The sequence below is a fragment of the Stegastes partitus genome, unplaced genomic scaffold (assembly GCF_000690725.1).
Source record: "Stegastes partitus isolate 25-593 unplaced genomic scaffold, Stegastes_partitus-1.0.2 Scaffold754, whole genome shotgun sequence".
Lineage (NCBI taxonomy): Eukaryota > Metazoa > Chordata > Actinopteri > Pomacentridae > Stegastes > Stegastes partitus.
In genome coordinates, this window is record NW_007578485.1 from 295,052 (window position 1) to 318,311 (window position 23,260).

General features: G+C 41.7%; 1 protein-coding gene across 1 annotated transcript; it reads right to left on the reverse strand.

Annotated features, from left to right (window-relative positions):
- Positions 1 to 1,640: 1,640 nt before the first annotated feature.
- bmp16 (bone morphogenetic protein 16) lies at positions 1,641 to 11,599 on the reverse strand. The gene is made up of 3 exons (XM_008291676.1): positions 11,096 to 11,599; positions 5,715 to 6,082; positions 1,641 to 4,234 (listed from the first exon to the last, which is right to left on the reverse strand). Exons 2-3 carry the CDS (start codon positions 6,073 to 6,075, stop codon positions 3,165 to 3,167), a joined length of 1,431 nt encoding a protein of 476 aa, XP_008289898.1. The 5' UTR covers positions 6,076 to 6,082; positions 11,096 to 11,599; the 3' UTR covers positions 1,641 to 3,164.
- Between the last annotated feature and the right edge of the window lie 11,661 nt (positions 11,600 to 23,260).

The following is a 23,260-nucleotide window of genomic DNA, read 5'->3' on the forward strand; positions in this document are numbered from 1 at the left end:
GACTTGAACCAAAACCACAATTTATCCGTAACCTTAGCCGAAGTTATGTTGTTGCCAAATCCTAACCACAGACAGGAGTCTGGATGTGAGCCCTGGTGTCTGGTGTCTGCTGTCCCTGGTGCGCTTGTTACATCCATCATCCATGTCCGATCTCTTCCTGCTGACTCCAGTGCAGTTCACAAATGCAGCATTTAACTTCATTCAAAAAAAAAAGCATTTGGCCTCTAAATATAGTAGCAGAAAACACCAGAGTTAGGAAATGTGAGGCCAGATTTTTTTTTCTCTGATAGCTTACATTTGGATGTTTTCTGTAACATCTCTGTTCGCCATTTTGTAGGACAGTAATGAAGTAAATACACCACTTCTGTCTGATCCTACCTCATATAAACAACTCACACTTGTGCCTGAGCTGTCACACCACTCTGACCTGTGACTGCACCATTGACTGTATAAAAGATGAATGAACTGTCCTTGACATTTACATTCAGGTTTCTTGAAGGTCAATTAGGTGGTTCCTGGGGTTATCATCTCAGCATTGCCAGAGTCCCAAAACAACAATTGGCAAAGAGGTGGACCCTGAGTCGAGCTGAAGTGGGCCATGAACCATCCTATGACAACAACCACTTCTCACTCAAAGCAGCCACACCCTTAATTATGCATAAATGTATGCCTTAATGCAATTTAATTGGATGAGTTATACAACAATCCACTTCCTGTACAGTTGTAATAAACAGGAAAACTAGCAAATGAGAACAAAAGTGTTCTTTGTACCAGGCTGTAAACATGTTTATTTCTGCAGTAAAGTTTGGCATTTTAACATGGGAGTCAATGGGGATTTACTTAGTTTTGGAGTCAGCCTCAAGTGGCCAATCGAAGAACTGCAGTTTTGAGCACTTCTATAAATTTTCTTTGCCCTGGAGGTTGCTGCTGATTACTCTGCTGAATGACAGCCTGTCATACTTCCTGCTCTCTATGGTCACCTGTGTTGTTTTAATGCAACCAAAATGTACAATATAGTTGTTCTCATTAACACACTTTCTATATCTGTTGTCACAAAACTTTACAAGTAGGCAATAGTGATGAACTCAAGAGGAGAAAAATCTCATTTTTAGTCTGGAAAGACGAAAATTAAAGCTAAAAGGATGCATTTGCAAATGTAACTGGCTTGAGAGGGCAGGGTCTTCTTCTTAAACATACAGAAATGCAGAAGTTCAAGAAGCTGTAGAATTGATTTGACCTCTGGATTGAAGAATGACTACGTGTACAAGCTGCCTCCACTTGTGATATCTGGGATCAGAAGCATGATCATGGGTAGGTAATTAATCTAGTGGATCAATGATGCTATCAATGGATGTACAATAGAGAGAAGACATTTCCTCTTATTTTTCCTTTTTTACACTTTCAAGTCACAGTTGTTTCATTTTAAGAATCTGAAGCCACCTTCTTACCTACAGTATGTCGCATGCAAAACTGTAGATCATTGCTATCAGTGGGACTTTTGGCGGTTTGTTTTTCTTCCTGAACATAGCTATATGCCCATTCCAGAGTGGATAAAAATGTGTGCATGTAAAACTTTACATACATTTGATGCCCCAGAAAAAAGGAACAGTTGGTGCAAAAGAAGAGTCACTCAACAGTTGTGCTGTTTGCTCTGTTTATTAGAGGTATATTGTCAAACATTTTACAAGCTGTTGCTTTAATGTTTCCATGTAGAGAGAAAAATGCAACACTGAAAAACAATTACTAAGCTCAGCAGAGAACACTTTTAAAGCCCCTGTTTGAAAGGCACTAAAGTCCCAGTTTTTAAATCAGTCTTCCTTTTTTTTTTTTTTTTCTCGTGACACATGCAGACACAACTAGCAAAGACACTGTTGTTACACACTTCAGTAGCTACAATACATAGAGCTTTCAATTGACTTGTTAGTTGAGCTTTTTAAAGGCAACACCACTTACGTCTGTTATCATGTGTTGTACACCGAAATGTGTGCAATGATCAGGTGGGAGGTAACACAGACTGTTAATTCAATACATGGAACACTTGTATGGACATAAAGCTACCATAACTTACTTCATGTGGACGGCAGGCTTTCAGTTTGCTGTATGCTCTGTTGAGTGCAGGTATCTTAAATATTTTCAAGATTAAATACACCATATTGCTGCTATTTAAATACATAATGTGTTTTTTAAGTTAGAATCGCCATTCAGTGGAATTATGTATAATCACAAGACAACCATCACTTGGATTTTCTTGACGTCTGCAAAAGAAATTTACAAAAAAAAAAGTATCTCTCTCTTCTTCTTCTTCTTCTTTTTTTTTTAAATAATAGTGATAGTAGTACATTCAAATAATAGTATAATAGTTCCTCAGCATTATTGTTGTGGTTTTAAATAGCTTGTGATGTAGGGGTGCTGGTAAGGGACACGTCTGTCATTATATTAGCTTTCATAAAAACAGATGAACCCTACCTCTCGGTTCAAAATACTGCAGAAACAACACTGTCACACAGAGTTTAGATGCCGTGCTGGTGCCATCGTCGTATTGATTATGCTGTCGATCATCAGTGAGTCCATCAGAAAGACACAGAATTGTGTAAACACTGCTCCAGGTACACCCGCCACTGACTGCTCTGAATGTTTACCACTTCAGCTGCCTTCCACAAAAAGCTAGAAGCACATGAGCCTGTCAGACAATTTCGTGAGAGCTGGATGGGTGGCAAACACGAATACACTCCTGGAATTAAAGCATCTGAGGTTGAAGTCTCATGAGAGAACAAGCGGCCTGATGATGTACGCAGCTACATCATCGCTAAATGGGGAAAAAGTGAACATGATTTCTGGCAGTTTGTCTGTGTCGACCATATTTCTGCTCACACGTCGTTCTCTGCCTTATTGTCTACTCATTTATCCTTTTATTTCTCTTACTCTTTTTTTCTTTCTATGTCTGACCTCTTTTCTTGCCCCTGATAATGATGATTTAGCTGCTATATCCATTCCCTTATCTCCCTTCTTTCCACTCATCCTTCTTATGCTGCTACATTTGTCTCCATCATTTGGCTGCTACAGTTTCTTCTTCCCACCATCTGCCTTTTCATGCTACTCTTTTTTTTCCTATTCCCGTGATGCGCCTCTGTCCAAGTGTCTCTTGGTCCGAGTTCTGCAGCCCATTACCGGCAGCCGCAGCCCTCCACCACCATGTCCTGGTAGTTCTTCAGCACCACTCGGTCTTGAGGGTCCAGGTAGAGCAAGGCGATGGGGCTGAGGGAGGTGGGGACGCAGCAGGCCCGGGGCACTGCTCCATTCACAGAGTTTACCAGAGTCTGCACCATGGCATGGCTGGAGGAGTTCATGTGGTCGGCCAGAGGAAAGCGACACTCTCCCAGGCAGAAGAAGGCGTCGTAGCCGCTGGGTGCAATGATCCACTTGTGCCAGCCTACATCGTTGAAGTCTACGTAAAGAGGATGACGGCGGCATCTGTTGCGGGAAAGACGTTTCAGTTTCGCGGCGCGGCCGCCGTTTCTTTTCACTCTTCCACGTTCACTCCAGCTGATCCCTCCTTTATCACCCCCCCAGCCTGGCGCAGTATACTCCATTTTTTTGGCCCTCCCCCAGTCTTGGTCTCTATTGCGGCTCTTGCTGCTGTTCCTGGCCCTCGCTTTAGTCCCTTTTCTCCCCCTCATCCTCTGCCCATTACCAGGGTTTCTCCTGCTGTGTTTGACTAAAGGCTCTCCGCGACCATCATGACTATATGTCACCAGGAGGGGTCTTTCCTGGGCCCAGCTGTGATCGTCCTGCCCCACAGACCTACATACCCTCAGGTGTCCTTCTTTTTGTTTCTCTGCCTCATCTGCAGCAGAGAAGAGGCTCTTGTCTGGAAGTGAGGTGGTGTTGTTTTCAGGTTTGACCTCCAGGAGGAAGCCCAGGCTGCCAGTCCCAGCGTGGGCTTTGTGGAGGAGTTCTGCACTTAGACTGAACGCCTCCCAGAAACCACTTGGTTTATGACTGTGGAGGCCCGTGGGGAGTAACCTTGTCTCCAGCAGAGTTGGTTCAGGCTCCTCATGGTGCTCAGAGAGGTATAGGTTCAGTCTGTGGGGCCCGGGGCCCAGGGAGGCTCTGCCACGACGGAGGAGGCGAAGCTCGGCAGAGAGCACCCTCTCATCCTGAGGGATGGAGGAGATGTTGAAGGAGATGTGCACTCTGGTATGATCCTCTGCTATTGGACTGTCTCCAACAGGCTCTGAGAGGAAGAGAGACAAGGATATATGGGAGGTTAGTGTGGTTTAGGCTTTATTTGACTGAAGATACATGCATATGTCATTTTCCAGCTCTTTCTTCAATGATGTCATACGCTGGAACATTGTCAAACTATCTTGCGATATCAGCAAATAACTTCATGTCCGCCTCCACTGAAAAATGGGCTTTGGTAAAAGCTTCTTCTCTTAGATCTTTGACCTTCACTGTACAGAATGATGTATGTTCAGACTTTGACACCAGAAGGCCGTTTTCCAATTGTTCTGCTGAAAGTGGAAAGTTTCTATGAGCTCATCAAAAAACTAGTGTAGAAGTCAATCTTGGTCCATTTGACAGCTTACAGGGTTCTGATGTTGAAACTTAAAGCAGAAACAGCTTCCAGTGATGTAGTAGACATCTTATGTGGAAATGTTAGAGAAATTTGAGATGAAAAATATTTTGGACATTCATAGATTCTAGAGGCATAGATGTTGTTTTACCGGGTATACCTATCAACATAACGGAACGTGTCTGTAACTGTGAAGCATAGCTCAGCTTTTACCCTTTGCTTGAAGATTTTAAGCTCCCCTCTCCCAAAAAAAACCCCAAAAAAACAAAAACAAAACTACTACAAGCATTTGTTTGTTTAACTTAACCCCAAAATCTCATCTATACTAATCTTGGGTTTTAATTAATTGCAGATTTTCTTGTGAATTTCCACCTCTAAAGTACATTTTAACTAATATCAGCCTCTGCATTATCAGCTTTCTTGCTTGCACTTGTGAATCCCCATTCTGCTGCTCCAGAAACAGCCTTCGAGATAATTTATTCCTGATGTCACCCTCTTGATTAGATTAAAGCGCTCCAGGTGTGTTCAGGTGTCATTTTCTAAGTTTAGTGCAAACAGACCGGACAAACAGGTGTCTTCAGTCTTAACTCAGTAATGTGTTGGTGACAATAAAACCCTAAACTGCAGAGTCAATAACTTCACTGCAGAGTTGCATTTTCTGCTCAGGAACTCTTCAGGTTAAGTTTCTTTGTCAAGAGCCAGCTACACTTGAGTTAATGGCAATTAGGAATCAACTGGCAGCAATCAAGAAGGAACCAACAGCAAATGTTTGCCCTCTTACAGGTTAATCCAACCATCATCAAAAGGGCAAGACAAAAAGCTCAGAGTCCAAGACAGAATTCCCCTCAGTGGGAGATACTGAAGCATGCTCTCACACATGTTTTGAAAGAAGACTTTAGGATTTGCTCATCTTATCTAAGAGTAATAGAGCCTATTTAGAGTTTAGATTGCCAAAAGATGAGTCACCGCAAACATCTGCTCCTGTCATAAACAGAATCTGTTAAAAGAAGTCAAGAGAAGGAAATAAACAGCTTCCCTAATAGAAATAATCACAGGAACAGTTAACCTCAAACTGTTAAAATATGTTAATTGTAGTGCACAGAAATAATTTGTCATCTTGATGCATGTGTAGGCTTACCGTTGTGGTGAAAGCTGCGTACAGTGTTGGCCTGCTGGATGTGCTGGCTGGGGAAATTAAACGAGGGGTCCTCCACTAGATGGTACTGCTGCTGGTGGAAGCGGTAAAGATCCAGGAGGTACTGGGGCACCGGCACTCCTGGCCGTGGGTCGGGCTGAGACTGCAAGCCCAGTCGGCTCAGCAGGAGAGTCTGGATGGTCTGAGCCAGACTGGGATCCAGCAGCGACGGCAGGGCTGACAAGGAGGAAGCCGTCGGGGACACCCTGCCATGATCGATCTCTCTGGTGTCTCCGCCCTGGCGACCAGACGAGGCTTGAGGTAGCAGCAGGACCATGAGGAGCAGGAGGTTAGCAGGGAACATGGTGGACCTGGAGGGATAAAGGGAGGTGAGGAGAGATGATGCGGTGAGATGAGGAAGAAGAGAAGGACAAGAAAATAGAAGCAACCTAAACATCAAGAGAGAAACCACTCGAGGCAGGTTGTGGAGCACTTTATGTGTCCTTTAAATTCACCACAATTTGTGTTTTTGTACAAAAAGAAAGTAAATCATATGACATAAGGACACTATATAAAGTATTGGTTGAAAAATCTGCAAAAGAGATAGCTGCTACAAGATGCTCCTGGACTCTGTATATCATGCTTATGTCTTCTCCTTCCTGGACACACTAGTTTCTCATTAGTCTTCAGCCTTCATGTGGCATATGTTCAAGAAATTTACTGTCCACATATCCATATGAAGTTGTTTTCTTGTTACTCCTGGCTGTAGAAACAGTGCTACTTTGTTTTTTTCTTTGTTAATTTATGGCAAGCCACTAACCCCCAAGGCCCATATATCTCACAGGACACCTAAGCAGGAGTAATTAAGCAGTCTCTGTCTGTGATTTAATCATGCTGCGTGTTTGTGTGTAAAAGAGATCACAGCATTGTGTACTAAAAACATCTAGTATTAATCAAAGGCAGTGGACTCCAGTGACATGTAATAGAGTTGTAGAGATTTTTTTCTTTCTCTTCTCTCTTCCTTTTGAAATCACTGGAGAATAAAGCATTCTGTTGGTTTCCATAACTTTGGCTGTGTGAGTGAGGAAAGACAGAGGTTTTTGGATTTGAGGCCTAATTAAATTAACCCTTCTTTGAGGCCAAGATTTTAGCTGCTCCACTGTGGACAAAATAAGTGACAGCTTGAAGGAGGACTGGTGATATTTGTTGATATGTTAAAGTTCAAATAAATATAATCTAACACAAGCTTAGCCAGTGGTCTAAGCTGTCTGCCATATACTTACATGCACTGTACAACCTTTTTATTTTATGATTGTTTTATAACTGTGAAAAAACAAGTAAAAACACAGACTGTGATTTTGGTTTATGTGGGGGGAAAAAAGCATATAATAGTCTGTTCAGATGTGCATGCAGTGATAGTGTCACACTATTGGAAATCAGCCTCAGCTCACCAATCACAGTTTATTTATTTATTTTAAATAAAGACATGCTCAAATATGTCATTTTTGTGGTTTGCACATTGGCACATCGTGATCCTATGTTGGTTACCTGCAAACACCTTCTGTGGGTTTCTCTGAAGTGAGGAGTGTTTGCACCCTCACAGGCGTGTCTGTTGAGCCTTCTGTCTTATGTGTTTTGTATAAATCTTCCCACTTCTCACGTCCACACCAGCATCTGCTCTACTCAGCAGATGCTCAAATGACTGAAACAGGATTATTTTCATGCTCATTAATTTGGACCGAAACCCCACAGATGCCACAGCGGTGCTCTTTTAGCTAAACCGGACTGTGCTGAGAGGGTTAAGCCTCCTTTCAGCTGACTCAAAGCAAGTGATCAGCTTATCTCCTTTTATTCTCAGCGCGGGAACACGACCACAGACAGGGGTCACACAGTTACAGCTTCAACCCGGCTAACACCCTGCACCTCTGTAGTGCAGGTGTTAATAACCGAGTGAGTAATTAGAAACCAGCAAGGTAACGGCCCTGTTGACCTGAGGAGCTATTAAAGGGTCAGTACATAGGTGTGAAACCTGTTGACCAGGTAGAAACAAAACAATCTGAACTGCAAATGAACTCAAGTGCCACACAATAGAGTACAACCGTGTGCTATTGTCGCCCTGTTTGACTGGACAAATGTTCTTCTTTTTGAAAGAAAGTGCTGTTGATCCGGCTACTTTAAGTTCGGCATTATCTCTTTCCTCGTTCGAGTCCTCATGTATCTCTCTCACTCTCACCTCTATCTCTTTATCTCATCTCCCTAAGGGACAGAGAATCGATTAGGGCCTCTGCAGCGAGATAACAGAGGTGTTTATGACTGAGTCAACACATAATGACGCTGTAATGACTGATAATCTCACCACGCTGTCAGAAAACGGGTTAAAGGGAGGTCACAGGTGTGAAGGTGTGTATATTTTTATGCGTGTGCGATTGTGCGTTGTCCGTGTGGTGCACGGGTCAAAGGGCAGGCCTGGGAAAATAAGCCACCTCCAAGCGTGGGACCGTTGCTAGCTATCCATTAAACACTTGCGGCCCCACCCAGGGGTTGTTTCACCTGAGGCAACGCGGCAGAGGACAATTACAGATTAGACACTCTGCCGGACCGCCTCTCCCATATATTGTGGAGGCTTGTAAAGCAGATTAAGGACAACAACACCACATGTCTCCTGTACTTTCCTCACCTACAAAACCACCCAGGTGACTCTGAGGTACAAAGGTTCAGTTGTCACACAGGAGGGTGTGTCGCAGGAAGAGAAACCCGCTGGGAAAGAGGCTGCGAACACTGGACGGCTTGCCCTGCAAAGCTTTGACGTGCAGCCTCTCTCCTCTCCCGGGGATGTCTGTGTTATGACTACTTCTATCTAATTTAAACCAAGAAAAGAGGATCCAGGCCTAATTTAGCATCTTTATGTGCCATGTGCGTCAGGGTGCCACCCACTCTGATGTTGACTCATTCCAGTTGGTCAGAAAAACTGACATTTTTACAATTACACCCCCATGTTTCTTTTTTTTTTCCCTCTTTTCTTCTCTTTTTTTTTATCTCTGACTTTTTTATTCTTTTCCATGAGTCGTGGACAAATGAAAATGATCAAGGAGGAGAAACCAGGAGAGCTGTATGATGAATGGGTCAGAGATAAGGTGAGATGAAGGTTTGGAGTTCAGCAGCAGTTTTTGGGCGTCTTTTCCCTGCGTGCACGAACGCAACTCAGCCTATTAGACATATTAGATGTGACCTGACCTCCCGAGTAGACAGTAGCGTGACCCTGGCGTGCGGCAGACGAGTGTCCCGTGCCTTTCTGAACTCACTGATGAAAACCTCTGGCATCCGTTACTCTCTCTGCCTCTCTTTTTATCTGTTTATTTCAAACTCCCTTTCCCCTTCTTCCTTCCTCTTTGCATTCCTTGAACTTTGTCCTTCTGCTTTGTGCTCTGTGTTGTTATACAGTAGACTGCTTTCTCTTTTCTGAAAATGCCCTTTTTGTAACATTTTTCCTTTCTTTCTGCTAAAAAATACCAAGTTTTGAGCATTTCTGCATCACTTTCTCATTTACCTATCACCCCTCTCTCTGCCTTTCCTTCTCCTCTATTAATGTTGCTCTCGAATGAATGGTGTTTTTGCGGAAGAGTGTGGCAGACTGTTGCCGGGCCAGGGGGCCGGAGTGTCACAGCAGCCGGCTGATTTATCCACCGCCACTGTCTTCATGTTACGCCTGGTCCCTCAGCTTTCCCTTCCTGTTGTTCTTCCCGTGTTTCTTTTCCCAAATTCCTCCTCTCACTCTCCCTGATTCCCCCCCCCCTCCTCTTTCCAACTCTCATTTTTCTATGCTGCCGTCTCGTTCTTTCAGAACATGATACATGTAGCGTACATGCCACAGGGTTCATTTTTGCTCTCTGAGATTACTCAAATACTTAAAAATGTGTCAGACGGCCTCAGGAGCCCAAATATGATGTACAGTGTCCACATACACACCTGTGAACACTTGTGTGGACACTTCTGCACTCACCGCCGCTCTGTATTTCCACAGCGGCCCTCTCACTCTAAAGTGAGCATGCACACCGTAGTCAAGTATAATTAACTGTGAAGTTATGACTACACCATACTCCCGGTGCTTAACTAGTCATTAATGCATGACTTTGAGCTGTGGAGTTAATATATAGTCGGGGAGGGGGGGTGAAAAATGTCCAAAACAGTTGCAAGTACGTCGTGGTTCTGCTTTCTGAGGCGTAACAGATGAAATCATTAGAACAATATTCCAGGTAGGCTGCTGTGCGGTTTTATTGGACTCCATTAGAACAGCACTCTAATTCATCGCAGCTGGACTGATTAGCTGGCTAATGACCCACACGTCAAATGCGCGCACACACACATGTGCGCACACGCACACACACACACACACACACACACACACACTTTAACATGTGTCCACGCTAAAAGCAGTACAGGATTTAAACACATGCCAGTTAGAGTGAGCATGTATGCGTAAATACATGCCAATACGTATAAGTGGGAAAGAACTGCCTTGTAAAACTTTAGAACAAGTTGGAAATAGACTTAGATGTACACACACACACACACACACACACACACACACACACGCACACACACACACACACGTACGTGCACACACTCACTAGTTCGCTGTGTGCATACATTCAGTAGTGGAGTGGACTCAGTGCTTCTCTCCCTCAACACCTTAACTGCAACCAGCCATCACATCCACACACACTCAAACACTCGCAAACTATGTTTTTCTCTATAATCTCATTTGTGTGAACAGAGCATCAGTGGGTCTCCGTGTGTTCACACCTTGTTTCTTTCATCCTCTTTCCTTGGGCCTGTGATGCTCGCCGGTCTCCGTGTCACAAGTGCATTGTGGTTAACAGGAGGCCCTGCTGAGGCGCGACGCTGCAATAGCATCAGTGGAAACACTGACATATCTAAGCCATGACTGCTGAAAGCTCAGAGACTGCTCTCGTTGTGCGTCTGACAGCTACACCGATGTGAAATACAGAACAAAAACACACCTCTGCTTTTCACATTAAAGCCGCCGAGCGTCAACACTGAGGGCCAATTCATACTGTGCATGTTGCAGCGCTGGTGAGTTACGTTATGCTCTTTGAACTCATAATGGGCACATTATTCTCGGACAAGTTGCTTACCGGACAAGATTTTGATTGAGCAATACAGTGTGCCAGGAGCGTATGCATGTGCATGAGTGTGTGTGTGTGCGATTTTCCCCAGAGTGACTAATGGTTTCAGCAGCGCAGTTCCTGTGGCCTGTGGCTTGACAGACAGATGTGTGTGTGTGTGTGTGAGTGTGTGTGTGTGTGTGTGTGTGAGAGTGTGTGTGTGTGTATGAGAGAGAGGGATAGGGATGAAGTACTCACGTCCAGGTGTGGTGGGATGTATGCAGAGTCCATGGTTTATCCTTGAGCTCCAGTGTTACGATCCCTCGGCTCTCGCTCTCGCTCCTTTGGACAGAATGGACAAAGTGGACTATTTACTCCTCTCTCTCTCCCTCTCTCTCTCTCTCTCTCTCTCTCTGTATGTTTTTACCTCTCTCAGAGCAGCCAGTGCATGTCTCTGCTATGTCTCCTGTTTGATCTGAGTGTAGGTAAGACTGCTTGTTCCATGTTTTTCTCCCCTCTCTGCTCCCTTCGCTCAGCTTCTCATCCTGTTGTCAGTGTCAGATAAGCAAACTCTCAAAAACATCCACCGGCTTCCCCTCTGCCTGCCTGCCTGCCTGCCTGCCTGACCTCTGCTAGTAGGCAACTCCCTTTTCTCTGTTGCCTGCACTTCCACCACCGGTTGTTTAAAACAGGCTGGTAGAGCCGCTGGAAGCTGCAGGAGGAAAATGAGTTGTCTGTCTGTACTGTATCACCGGCAACAACTCCCTCTTGTTCCTAAACCTCCTTACTATGTCTCTCTCCTTTCCTCTCCACTCTGTTCCTCCCTTTTGTATCTCCTCCCCCTTTCCTCTCTCTCTCTTTCTTTCTTGCTCTCTCTCTCTCTCTCACACACACACACACACAGACACACACACTTTTTTCCCTTATACTAAGTGTCCAGCTGGTAAACTCAGTTTAACTCTAATTGACTTTCCTGGCCACTCAGATCTTCTCAAATAGTGATGTCACTAAGACCGGCCCCGCTACATTTACAGGCTGTTATCTCCGTCTCACACACAGGCACAAGAAACACACTTTTATAACACACACACACATGCACACAACCTGGTAAAGATAACCCTCCGAGGTCAGCACACACAAGCAGATTTTCCACATTTCCTCCTTTAACAAACTCACCTGCTGCGTTTCGTTGGCAGCATTTTACTTTTCGGCCAACACGCTTGCAGACAATCGGTCCCTCATTATAAATACGAGGCTCCATGACACTGAATAAGAGCAACCAGATTCAGTTACAAGACAAAGGTATGAATGGATGACTCATAAGAGCTGCCATGAAGTCACCACGATTGGGTTTTGTGATTGGATGGAAGTAAACGTTGAGGTAAAAAAAAAAGAAAAAAAAAAAAGGAAAAAGCAGGCTGTACTTCTCCACTACGGGTTGAAGCAAGGTGCATCCGTCCTTCCAGCGCAGAGCGGGTGGCGGGGTGAATTTGTATTCATGGGGTAGGCCCATGAGAAAACGTCTCTTTAGGATGCATCGTCTCACATATTAGATCTCATCTGGAGAATCACTTGCCCACGTCCCACTGCTCCTCCTCTCTGTCCCCTCCACTTGCTCTTCCAGTCCATTCTCGTGCAAACACAGAAAAAAAAAGAAAAAAACTCCTCCACAGACCTCATTCATCCCAAAGCTGAGTAATTGTCCCAGTGCAGAGTAACTTTACACACAAACACACACTCGCTCTTCTCTTGCAACACACACAAACTCATGTTTAGGGTTTGTTTCATTAGCAGTCTGATTGTTACCAGATTCAGGATGCTTATCTTTGAAATGTGAGCAAAGGAATCGCATTGTTTATGGAATATATTAATGAGCCTGTTTGTGCATTCGCACATGTCCTCTTCTGCTGTCAGCAGCTGGAAGTAAAACATCTGAACTACAGAACTGACCTTCTGGGGTTAACACTGCGTTATCGAACGTCCTCCGTCAGTTCTTGAGTAAAGCATTGAAGCCCAACTAACTCCACCTGACCTTTGACCTCCCAGACGTGAGGGGGAGTTTAAGTGAAAACAGAATTTTGCTTTTGGGGTCATTTGGGTTTCAAGTTTTTTGGCCTTCTCTAAATCAATCTGCCAACTTTACTTTATCAATCAGTATATTATGTCTCAGATTTTTTTTGTGTGTTAATGCGGATATTTCAGGACACAATGACTCTCACCTGTGTGCACCACTGGCTTCTTTTCTGAGAAGATCGATACCACTCTCATTCTTGTGTGCTACGTATGAAGCAATAGCTGAGAGAAAAATGGCTTAGTTAATCTAGAAATTATATGAAGGAACAACTAAGCCACTGAACTGTTGGTGGCCAAGAAGCATGTCTCCCTAAAACTCCAGATTGTCCTCTTTTTTTTTACATTTACGTTGCATATTTCTTCAAATATGGACAATGGTGGGTTGAGTGCTCACACTTGAATCCAGTTGCTCACCTAAAGGATGATCACTTCCAACGTCCAGCATCATAAAGCTCAGTAAAGCCAAACAAAGTTAATATGTGTATTTCCCCAGTGTTTCTTGAACTATTCCTGTAAGTGAGTTAAAAAGCTACAAATTGAAACCTATTCTATTTTAGGTCACATTCATACATAATAGGCTTATTCTAGGCCATTAAATGAAGTCTACCAAATCTTTTAATTCCTAAGTTTAACAATGAAATCCAGATCTCATCTAATACCCAGTGCGTCCTTGTATAAGTATTTCCATTTCAGGTTTTCTTAGTTCTTAACCCTCCCTCTCGAATTCCCTTTTTCTTCTTCCTCTTGTCCTTCCCCATCATTACAGGGGGCGATGAAGATGAGAAGCCATGAAGTCCCTCAGCTACTAACCCTCCTGACATAACGTCAGTGTGCTCATCTCCTTGTACTCTACTCTATTTCATCCCACCTCCATGTCTACAATATCTGTCATTCCAATTAACTAATTTCCTTGCTGCCCTTGGCTGGTTCATTGACCATTTTTCGATTTTAGAATAGTTCCCTGCGTTCTATTTTTCACCTTCTTTACTTTAATTTGGTATAAAGTGAAAACAGAATAGTTGATTTGCTACATATCAATAATACATCACAATTACCATTATTTTTTTGTCAAATGTTCCTTGTAGGTTCATGTAAGGAAACTCTTGATCTGGTTTTTGAGAGTAAAATAAACACTATTAAAGCACAATTTCACAAACCCTTGAAAGCACCACCAGGGAGAGCCTCTTAAACCTCACTGACCCACACAGATGGGCCAGTCATTACAAACTTATGCTGAGCAGCCAAACGTCAGAACTTTAATTTAAAGTCAAGTTTCCAAAGCTATCAAATATGTCAGGTTAAATTTAGGGGAAAGATATATAAAGGACACAGAAGACATCCAGAATATGTCCAACTCATGAAACGCTGCGGCCCTGCTTTTGATAGTTAGCTGGAATTAGCTGGTAAAGAATCTCTAAAGTGATACTTTAAGACAGTGGAATAGCTTTTAAGATCATTTTTCAAGGACAACACGGAACTGAGACGTGGAAAATACACTGGTATGAGTTCTATAATATTGGATAAATACACATTAGGTTTCAGACATTGCAGAGCAGCCACAGCTCTGGCTTCACTAAGTGCCGTCTCCAAATGAGCAGTAATCCCAGCCTCCAGCTTTCCCATCCTCTGGAAAAGCTGTCGGCTGCCTGTCCCGCTGACTTCCGACGGGGGTGGAGAGAAACTTTTAAAGTAATACCTCACCGCCCTCTTAACAAGCCATCCATCCGTCCTGCATCCCAGCGTTTCCCACCTCCATACTGCTCCGTCCCTCCACGGACACAGAGAGCGAGGCCCCGTCAGGAGAGGAGGAGGAGGACGGTATTTTGATTTATTCCCTGTTCAACGGCCGCTTTCCTTCTTTTTTCTCTTTCAGCAAATTGCCGCACGTAATAACTCACTGATCGACGCGATTGTCAGTCTTTTGGTGTTGGAGAGCAGCGAACCTGGACAGAAAGGTGACAGGGCCCCATTGCATGTCGCGGTCGCAGCTGTAAACACACAGTGACACCTGCTGATTCAAGTGTGTGTTTATGTGTGGTAAGTACTTCCAAGCTGATAACTTGGGAATTTATGGGTCTCTTTGCCCCGTCAATAATTGTCCCAACAATCCACACTATCTGTGTTCAACCAAACGTCTGCTTCTCCAACTTTTCATGAAACTGACTGTTGATTGTAACTTAAATGTAAAAAAAAGTACTGGAATAATGCTCATAGTCGTAATAATATTAATGGTAAGTGTGTATGCGTATGAGTGCATCTGCAGCACCACGTTTATGTGTTAGAGCCATCTATCACTGCGAATGTTATGGTTTTGCTGTTAGAACTTTATGTAATAATCATGTAATAAGGCTGATATTGATAAAACTGTCTTTATATTGTAATGAAGTGCAGTCTACACATAAAAAATTATTTTATGTGTCACAATTTAAACCTTATTGAACAAATTTTGAAAGAGCTCCAATTAAACAACTTGTGCGTATGAATAATCTTTTTTTTTTTTTTAATGCAGAGAAAAATCCAGTATAACTTTGCAGATGATCTAACAAAGTGTGGCATCAAATGCTCGACTCATGAGCAGAAGTGGCTACAGACTAAAAGTTTACTGAGTCACTGAAATGAATCAGGTTCGGTGACAGAGAAACCATCTGAACAGGCAAACCAAGCCGTGCAGACACTGTGCCTTTTTTAATAATTGTGTACATTGTGTCAGCTCACATTGCCTGTAGGTTGGTAATCCTACAACCTCTCTGCTCAGCTGTACATTCGATCTACACAAGAACCTTCAAATAGGTCCTGCTTCTTCTGCATATGGATTTCCTGCAGTTTTGCTGCACATTGCTACCTCTCACAGGGGGGGGACAGAACAGGTTCGTTCCATGGATGTGATAAGGTTTGTCTTCTGATGACCTCAATAAAGTTCTATTTAAACAAAACGAGCAGATCAGGGCCAGACTTCAATTGTCCTGCTCTCTGTAGATACTGTGAACGCAACAACTCTGCAAGCGCACTGCCCTGTGGTAACTTCATGCTCAACTGTGGGAAATCAAACCAAGAACTGCATTAAAATATCAAATTTTCATCCTAGATCTCCAACCACTGACTGTAGAGATGGATGAATCCTTTGTGATATCACCTATAGGGTTCCTGAACAGTGGTTTTGAAGCTCAAGGTGGGTGGTGGCCCTAGCTGTTGCCATGTTGGCAGTATCTAATTCCTCCTAATTTCCAACTAATCCAAAATCATGGCGTATTAGTGGAGCTGAGATGGACCATGGGAGGCAATGTGACAGTCCTCACCTGTAACTCAAAGCTGCCACTCCTTTAATTATGTACAACTTTACGCCTTCATATAATTGATACGGATTAGCTATATGAAACTATACCCCCTTTACAGCTGTAATGAGATGGCAATGTCAATGGGGTTTGTTGACCTTTTGAACCAGCGTCAAGTGGCCATTTGAGGAACTGCAGTTTTTATGGGTGGCCTTTATTTTTCAGACCTGGAGGTTGCTACTAATATCTAGTGAACCCCTCAAAGTGCATGTGAAACAAATCTGCTCAATGTCTGTCTGGCTTAAGAGATAGAAAAAGCTTCATCCCGTTAGCTGAATGAGCAGGTACAGATACTGAGGGCCTGATGAGGGGCTTGAGATCAGCTGTGCAAATAGGTGGAGGTCAGATGATGAGCACACTGGGGACTGCAGGTCAAAGAGGAAATAATGGCTCTGACATGTATATAGTTGGTTAACAATGGACAGACTGACAACAAAGTAAGATGCAAAAAGACCAGGTTGGGTTGCTGCCATGAAACCACCTTAATGTGATAATTTGTGAGATTTAAAGCTGTCCACTTCACGACTAGTCAGTAGCTTTTCATCAACAATGAGCCAGATGGCTTTGTTTAATGTGAAAAAAGGGTCACATGCAGCATTGAACCCACAGAGAGTTACGACTGAACTCGGCAGTTGGCTCTCAGCTCCACAGAGTTTTCAAGTATTTCAGCTCATCATCTGGGTTTTCTGCTCTTCAGCTTTAGTCAAGGCAAGGCAGATTTTTTTTTTTTTGTATAACATATTTCAACATGAAGGCGAGTCAAGGTGCTTTACATAAAACATGAAAAACATTGAGGCAAAATGTAAAAGGACCACATAGCAATATAAAAAACATACATTTCAACATAATTAAAAGAGTTACATTGGGAATAAAACAAAATAAAATAAAATAAAAACAAGACAAAAGCAGGAAAGTAAAAAGCTACAGTGCTGTTTAAGATATTCAAAAGCCTCAGATTTAGTTCAGTGAAAGGCGGAAGCTTCAAGTCTTCAGCTGAGAGTTGCAGCAGACTTGCAGCTTTCTAGGAATTTTTTCAAAATAAGTTGTGTGTAAAAACTGCAATCAGAGAACCAAATAAATAAACTGATTCATGACAAATGATAAATGTTTGGGTCCCTTACAACATTCCACAGTAAAACTCATTGAAAAGACATGACAATTATAGTCAACTCAGCTGTGCAATAAACCAGTAATCCTGACCCACCATGCACCGCCCTCCTACAAAATGCTTATTATTATTAGTTCTAGTTTCACATTGTACTTATCTGTACTCTTCTAATTCTCTATTTCATTGTAAATTAAAGTGCATACCATCGCATTAGCGAGTAGGCATGCACAAGGGATGTACTTCGAGGAGTGTAACATGATTCGGGGAAGGGTTTTCCCACATTTCAGCACCAATATTGGTCCCAAAACTTCCCAAAAGACACAGTTTGTGTGCTAAAATCAGAAAAATTTCACCTCTGACAACCTTTAATACAATGACAACAGACACTAACAGCTCAGAATAAGGTACAAATAATAAATGTAATTCAGATTTTAGTTTTTGACAAAATGTTGACAGGTTAGTTTGTTGTTTCCAGCTGTTTGTAGGAGTGTTTCCTTCAGGTTTCATAAATGCCTGCAGCATCAGACTGCAGCAGGATCCATATTTTTTTTACTCTTCCAAAGTAAGAAAATAACCATGGGGAACAACAGCAGTCATTTATTGGGCCTTGTCCACATGTAGCACGGTTTTTGTAAAACCGAATATCCTTCCCCGTCCGTTTAGAAAAAAAAACTTACGAACACAAGCTCGTTTCTAGAAAAAAAAAAATCCACACCTAACCGTATTAGTGCGTTGTTAAGCACATTCATAGTCTACGTGAGGATGTAATAACTCAGACGGAAAATAACCGTCCTTAACGTCATCCTTCATCTGTGTTCTTGTACATGGAGCGGTATCTGGGCCTGGACAAGAGACAACGCCAACACAGTTTTGAGGGCATCCACGCTGTTTCCAAATGTAAACACAGGTCGCGTATGTGATGTAAAGAACATAGTTTGTCGCAGGCAGTGACGTTTCGTAACGTAAAACCCTGGTTATTGACGTCCACATGTAGATGCACAAACGGAGGATTTGCAAATCTTCACTTTGGTCAGAGGTAGCATGGGTTCTCTCCGGGTTCTCTGGTTTCCTCCCACAGTCCAAAAACATGTTGAGGTTAATTGGTGAATCTAAATTGTTCGTAGGTGTGAATGTGAGTGTGCTTGGTTGTCTGTCTCTAAGTGTGGCCCTGTGATGGACTGGTGACCTGTCCAGGGTGTCCCCTGCCTTCGCCCTGAGTCAGCTGGGATAGACTCCAGCCCCCTGTGACCCTAGTGAGGATGATAATGGATGGATAAATTACTCCCAACATGGAGACAGGATACTCAGGATCTAAATGCAAGTCAAAAAGTCATAAGCTGTAGTTAAATCAGTTTTCTTTTACATAGTGACTTTGTTCAGGGTGAGTCTTGAACTTTCTCACAACTGCCAGGATATTTATATTTTTGTGTTGGCAAATTAGTAATAAGGTCACCATCACACATGGACAACGTTTTCATTGTTTAGGAGATCCTAAAAACAAAACAAAACAGAACATCAGTTATTTGGACAGTTTGATAAGCAGCTTTTTGTTTAGATTTAGTCTTTGGTTTATTAGATCAATAATTTATGTTACACATCACTTGATGTACTGCGCAATCTTGCATGTATGATAAATATTGTGCACATACCGCGGCTCTCTCCATCACTGTCATGGCTATGACTGAATGAAGCCGTGAGGAACATTAATGTAAAGTGACCTGTGTCTGAATCTGCGTCTGAATGACAGATTGCTGTTGCTTTAACAGATTGATGAAGCCAGCAAAGTTAAGTATCTAATGTCTCAAAAGGACCTCTTCTGCCAGAGTTGTAGAAAATCAAAGCAGAGCTAAATGGAGAGAGAATATTTCACTCACGTTAGACTTGTCCTGAGAAAAACAACTTTAATTTAAACAATTCAGCTACTATGAGCATGTATGGGGTTTGTTGTGTCGCAGATGATTTGGAAAGCAGTTAAAACAGCGAGACTGTTATAAAAATGAAACCAGTGACGTGACAGTGATAAACGTCACCCTAATGTGAAGTGTTGTTTACAGAACTTATGGAAACAATGGAGCTTAATCACTCGGTCGTCTGTAGCCTTTTTCCAAAATCTAATTTTCCTGAGAAGAGCACGGAGCAGAGTGAGTCATGAGAAAAACGCTTCGCGGCCCCAAAAATAAGCAAAGATTGATGCTCAAACACTTAATGTGATCGATGCCTCAGCAGGAAACAGCCTGAATGACAAACATGAAGAGCTGGAGAGTCATTTCTGTGATGACCTTACATTTACCTTGATATATAGGGATGGCACATTGTTTTGCTCATACTTGATGCCTTTGATTTGCAACTTTGAAACTTTGCAGACGTCATAGGAAAAACATGGACCGTATATATAAATTGTTTGCAAAGTTAAGATTTGGTATTTGATTACCAGTAAATACTACACATTTAGGATTTTTTTCATTATTAACTTGAAATTGGTCACATTTAAAGTAAATCGTTAAGTTTGAATTTAGATGTTTGTTTTATTTCACACAGATTTATCAACTCAAAACTGCCAGGAAAGAAGAACAAACAGCTTATACTTTCAAAAAGACAAAACAAACGCAACCAGGTAGAATGACTTGCAACATACTGAAAATATGCAAACTGGCCTTAAAGATGGCACCTAAGTTACATTAGAATTCTGCCATATTGAGCAAACTAAAAAACATATCTTCTAAAGTGTTTTTTCTTTTTTGTCATTTAATCCATCTTGAATGCAGCTTAGTTAACTCAAATAAAGTTTCTTGTCTTGCTCCCTTTAACTGGTATGCTTGTTCAGAAGTGCTTGTTTGATGATTAAATAGCTTTCCATGTATACCGACTGCTAACCAGTTAAGCTGCCCACTGATTGCCATATTATAGTGTGACGTTGCTGCATTATATGATGAACAGGGCATTGTACTTGTAGATCTAGACCCAGCTTTTACTTTTTAAGAAAAGCAGGTTCACACTTTTTCTTTTTCCCAGTGTTTTCATTAATTCGTGAAGTGTTGTCACGTTGTCAGTATGTTCATTCAAAGGGCCCATATTTTGTCCATTTTCAAGCAAATAAAAGTGTCACATGTTCCCAGAAGTGTGAAGCAACGTGAGACCAGGAGTTTCTCCACATGGAATCTACAATATTGTATCTTTGTCATTTAAAGGCTTCACATCCTTCAAAAATAGAAAATAGTGGAAGTACTGTGCGTCTTTTATTATCCTAAATGTATTTGGCGACCCATTACCTTAGCAGTTATCTCTGTGGGGATTCATATGAAACAAACATATCATTACAAATAAAGACTGAGCCATTATTTGTTTTCACACTCACTTACCAATCCAGCCAAAAATACAAAAAGTTATAAAACTTAAAAGGACATGCACAGGTAAAAATCAAAACACAATCTCTGACTAACCTTGATTTTTTCTTTGTTTATTGACTGGTTTTAAAGATTTTTTTCTTCATAGATTCATTCATGATTTTGTCATACTGAACACAAATAATAGGCGGCAGGTGGTTTCTGCTGAAGATTGTAAAATCCTCTCAGATATCCCCATGTATGCTGATGATGCTGTATTATTCTGCAGAGACGCAACTGGCATAACTGGCAACAACCAAACAACCAAACAAAAAAAAGCAAAAAGAAAGGCTTGTTGAAATTGTACCTCATAATTCCATTGTAATGAAGAACAATGTTTATTCAGGAATCAGTTTTCAGACAGTCAATGCTTCAAAACATTGCTACGACTGGAGTTTGCTGCCTGCTGTGTTAGCATTACCAAATAGTATTCTTTTGCCCAACATAATACATTACTGGTTGTTTATACAGACTGATTCAACTGTACACCACTGACAGGTTCTTCAAAATAGTACATACCATGTTGTATTTACAATGATGACATAACACAGATGCATTCATTCGCTCTTGCATGTTGTTTTTGTCTATTTTTACTATCCCTATCCCATGTTCTTTCTGTGCATTATGCTGCTGCATTTGCTTTTGCATTTCATTCTAACTGTATCTACTGTGTACAATTTAATAATGTTACATATCAAATCGGAATAAAAAACAGTCTCGACACCTGAATAATACACGGGACACCTTGCTAGTCAATTGTATCCACTCAGTGCAAGTAATTAGCAAAGTATGTTGTTGATTTAGCGGAGAGATTTCAATTGCAAGAGACTATCCGGATTGAATCAAGAGTGTATTAAAAATAAGCAGAAACTCTGTAAAAAAAAAAAAAAAAGGATACTCAAACAGACTCAACAGTGCAATGAATACCACAAACCAGAAAAAACAAGTAGTGTTTTATTTGCATTGTCAAACCCTACATTTGATGCTAATGAGATTAGAAAGACCTGATAAAATGTATAAACATGTACTGTATATCTGCTGGAGCTGATCCAGGAAGCATCAAGTGCATAAGTAAGAGACACAACAACACGGTGATAAAAGTGTTTAGATTGCTGCTTCGATGCTTCCAGTAAATACTTAGACATTCTTTACTGTTTTTAGATGTTGAGTGGGCTTTAGAGGGGAATGACATTGCAAGAAAAGAAAAAAAAAAAAAGAAAGAAAGCCAGATGATTTGTGACTGTTGCGTGCTACGAAGGACAAATGGATGTCAGAATGAGCGGAGCAGAGAGAAGAGAGGGAGACAAAGACGAGATTTCATTAGATGTTCGTATGAAGGAGTCCACTCGGCTGAAATGGCCACACAACCTGCATGAATGTGCTCACAGACAGAGACGCACACTGACAGACTATACACAGACACAGTCGCACAAACAGGGTCTGACTTTTTTCATTCACCGGAAAGGAATTCCATCGTGAGTTTTTGCAGCGATAAGATTTCATTCTTTCGTCCTGAGGTCAGTGTTTCTGGAGAAAGAGACGTCTACGTGTGTGTGTGTGTGTGTGTGTGTGCCTCTCATGCCATCAACTTGCGCCCCCTCTGCAGACCACTGAGTCACTCAAACTCATCATCAGCCTCCACCATTTCACCAGAAAGTCAACAGCGACTGCTAAAAGAGTAATTTGGGCTTGTCTGTACATAAACCTAAGATAAAAAGCTATTTTTCAAATTTCTTTAGCCCTTGAAAAGGCTCTAAAAGGAGCACCAAAGTCATCTATCAAGTTGGCTAAGCACAGTCAGGCTCCTAAAGTAAAGGAGGGACCATACACCTGCCTTTACAATGTGGGACTGCTCAGGATAACTAGTGTGTTATCTGGAACAATATGTACAATTAAGAATATGGGTAGTTTAGACCTTCCATACATCTCCATTGTCTGCATCTGTCATTGTGCTAAATCATAATTATGTGTTTTCTATTTATGCAGTGTATCAAAAGGATTTAATTTTGCTTGCTAATTGCTGAGGAGAGATTTCACATTGGCAAAATTCATTTTGTAAATCATTAAAATCATGCATGCTTTTACACCATAACATGTGACTCAGATGACTTCCTTATGCTGAAAATAAGGATGTAAATTTGCAGGTGTGAGGAAAATCCAAACATCTGATTGGCTTGATACACGATTAATCTACTTAATCTAACTTACTTTTTGGGCTACTTAAGAGATACATTCATTGGGAATGCAACTAAGTTGGCTGACAAATGTGTCTAATTCTAAATTTGTAGTAAAAGAACTTTTATTATACTCCTAAGTTGTAATCTTAGAACTTTTCCGAAGTGGAAGTCTAAGTTTTAAAAATGGGGTTTATCAGCTTTTTTTTATGGCAATTATGGCCTCTTTGTAAGTTACTATACATGATTTAACTAATAATACCTAAAAATTGTTTGGTTTTATTTTTTTATTTTTGGCCTTATTGGCTTATAAAATAAAAATGGTATGGATACAAAGCAGGTATAAAACATTG

Coding starts and splice junctions, on each gene's coding strand:
- bmp16 (XM_008291676.1), bottom strand. CDS start 6,075: ATGTTCCCTGCTAACCTCCTGCTCCTCATGGTCCTGCTGCTACCTCAA. Junction 4,235..5,714: donor ACGCAGCTTTCACCACAACG/GTAAGCCTACAC, acceptor TCTTCCTCTCAG/AGCCTGTTGGAGACAGTCCA.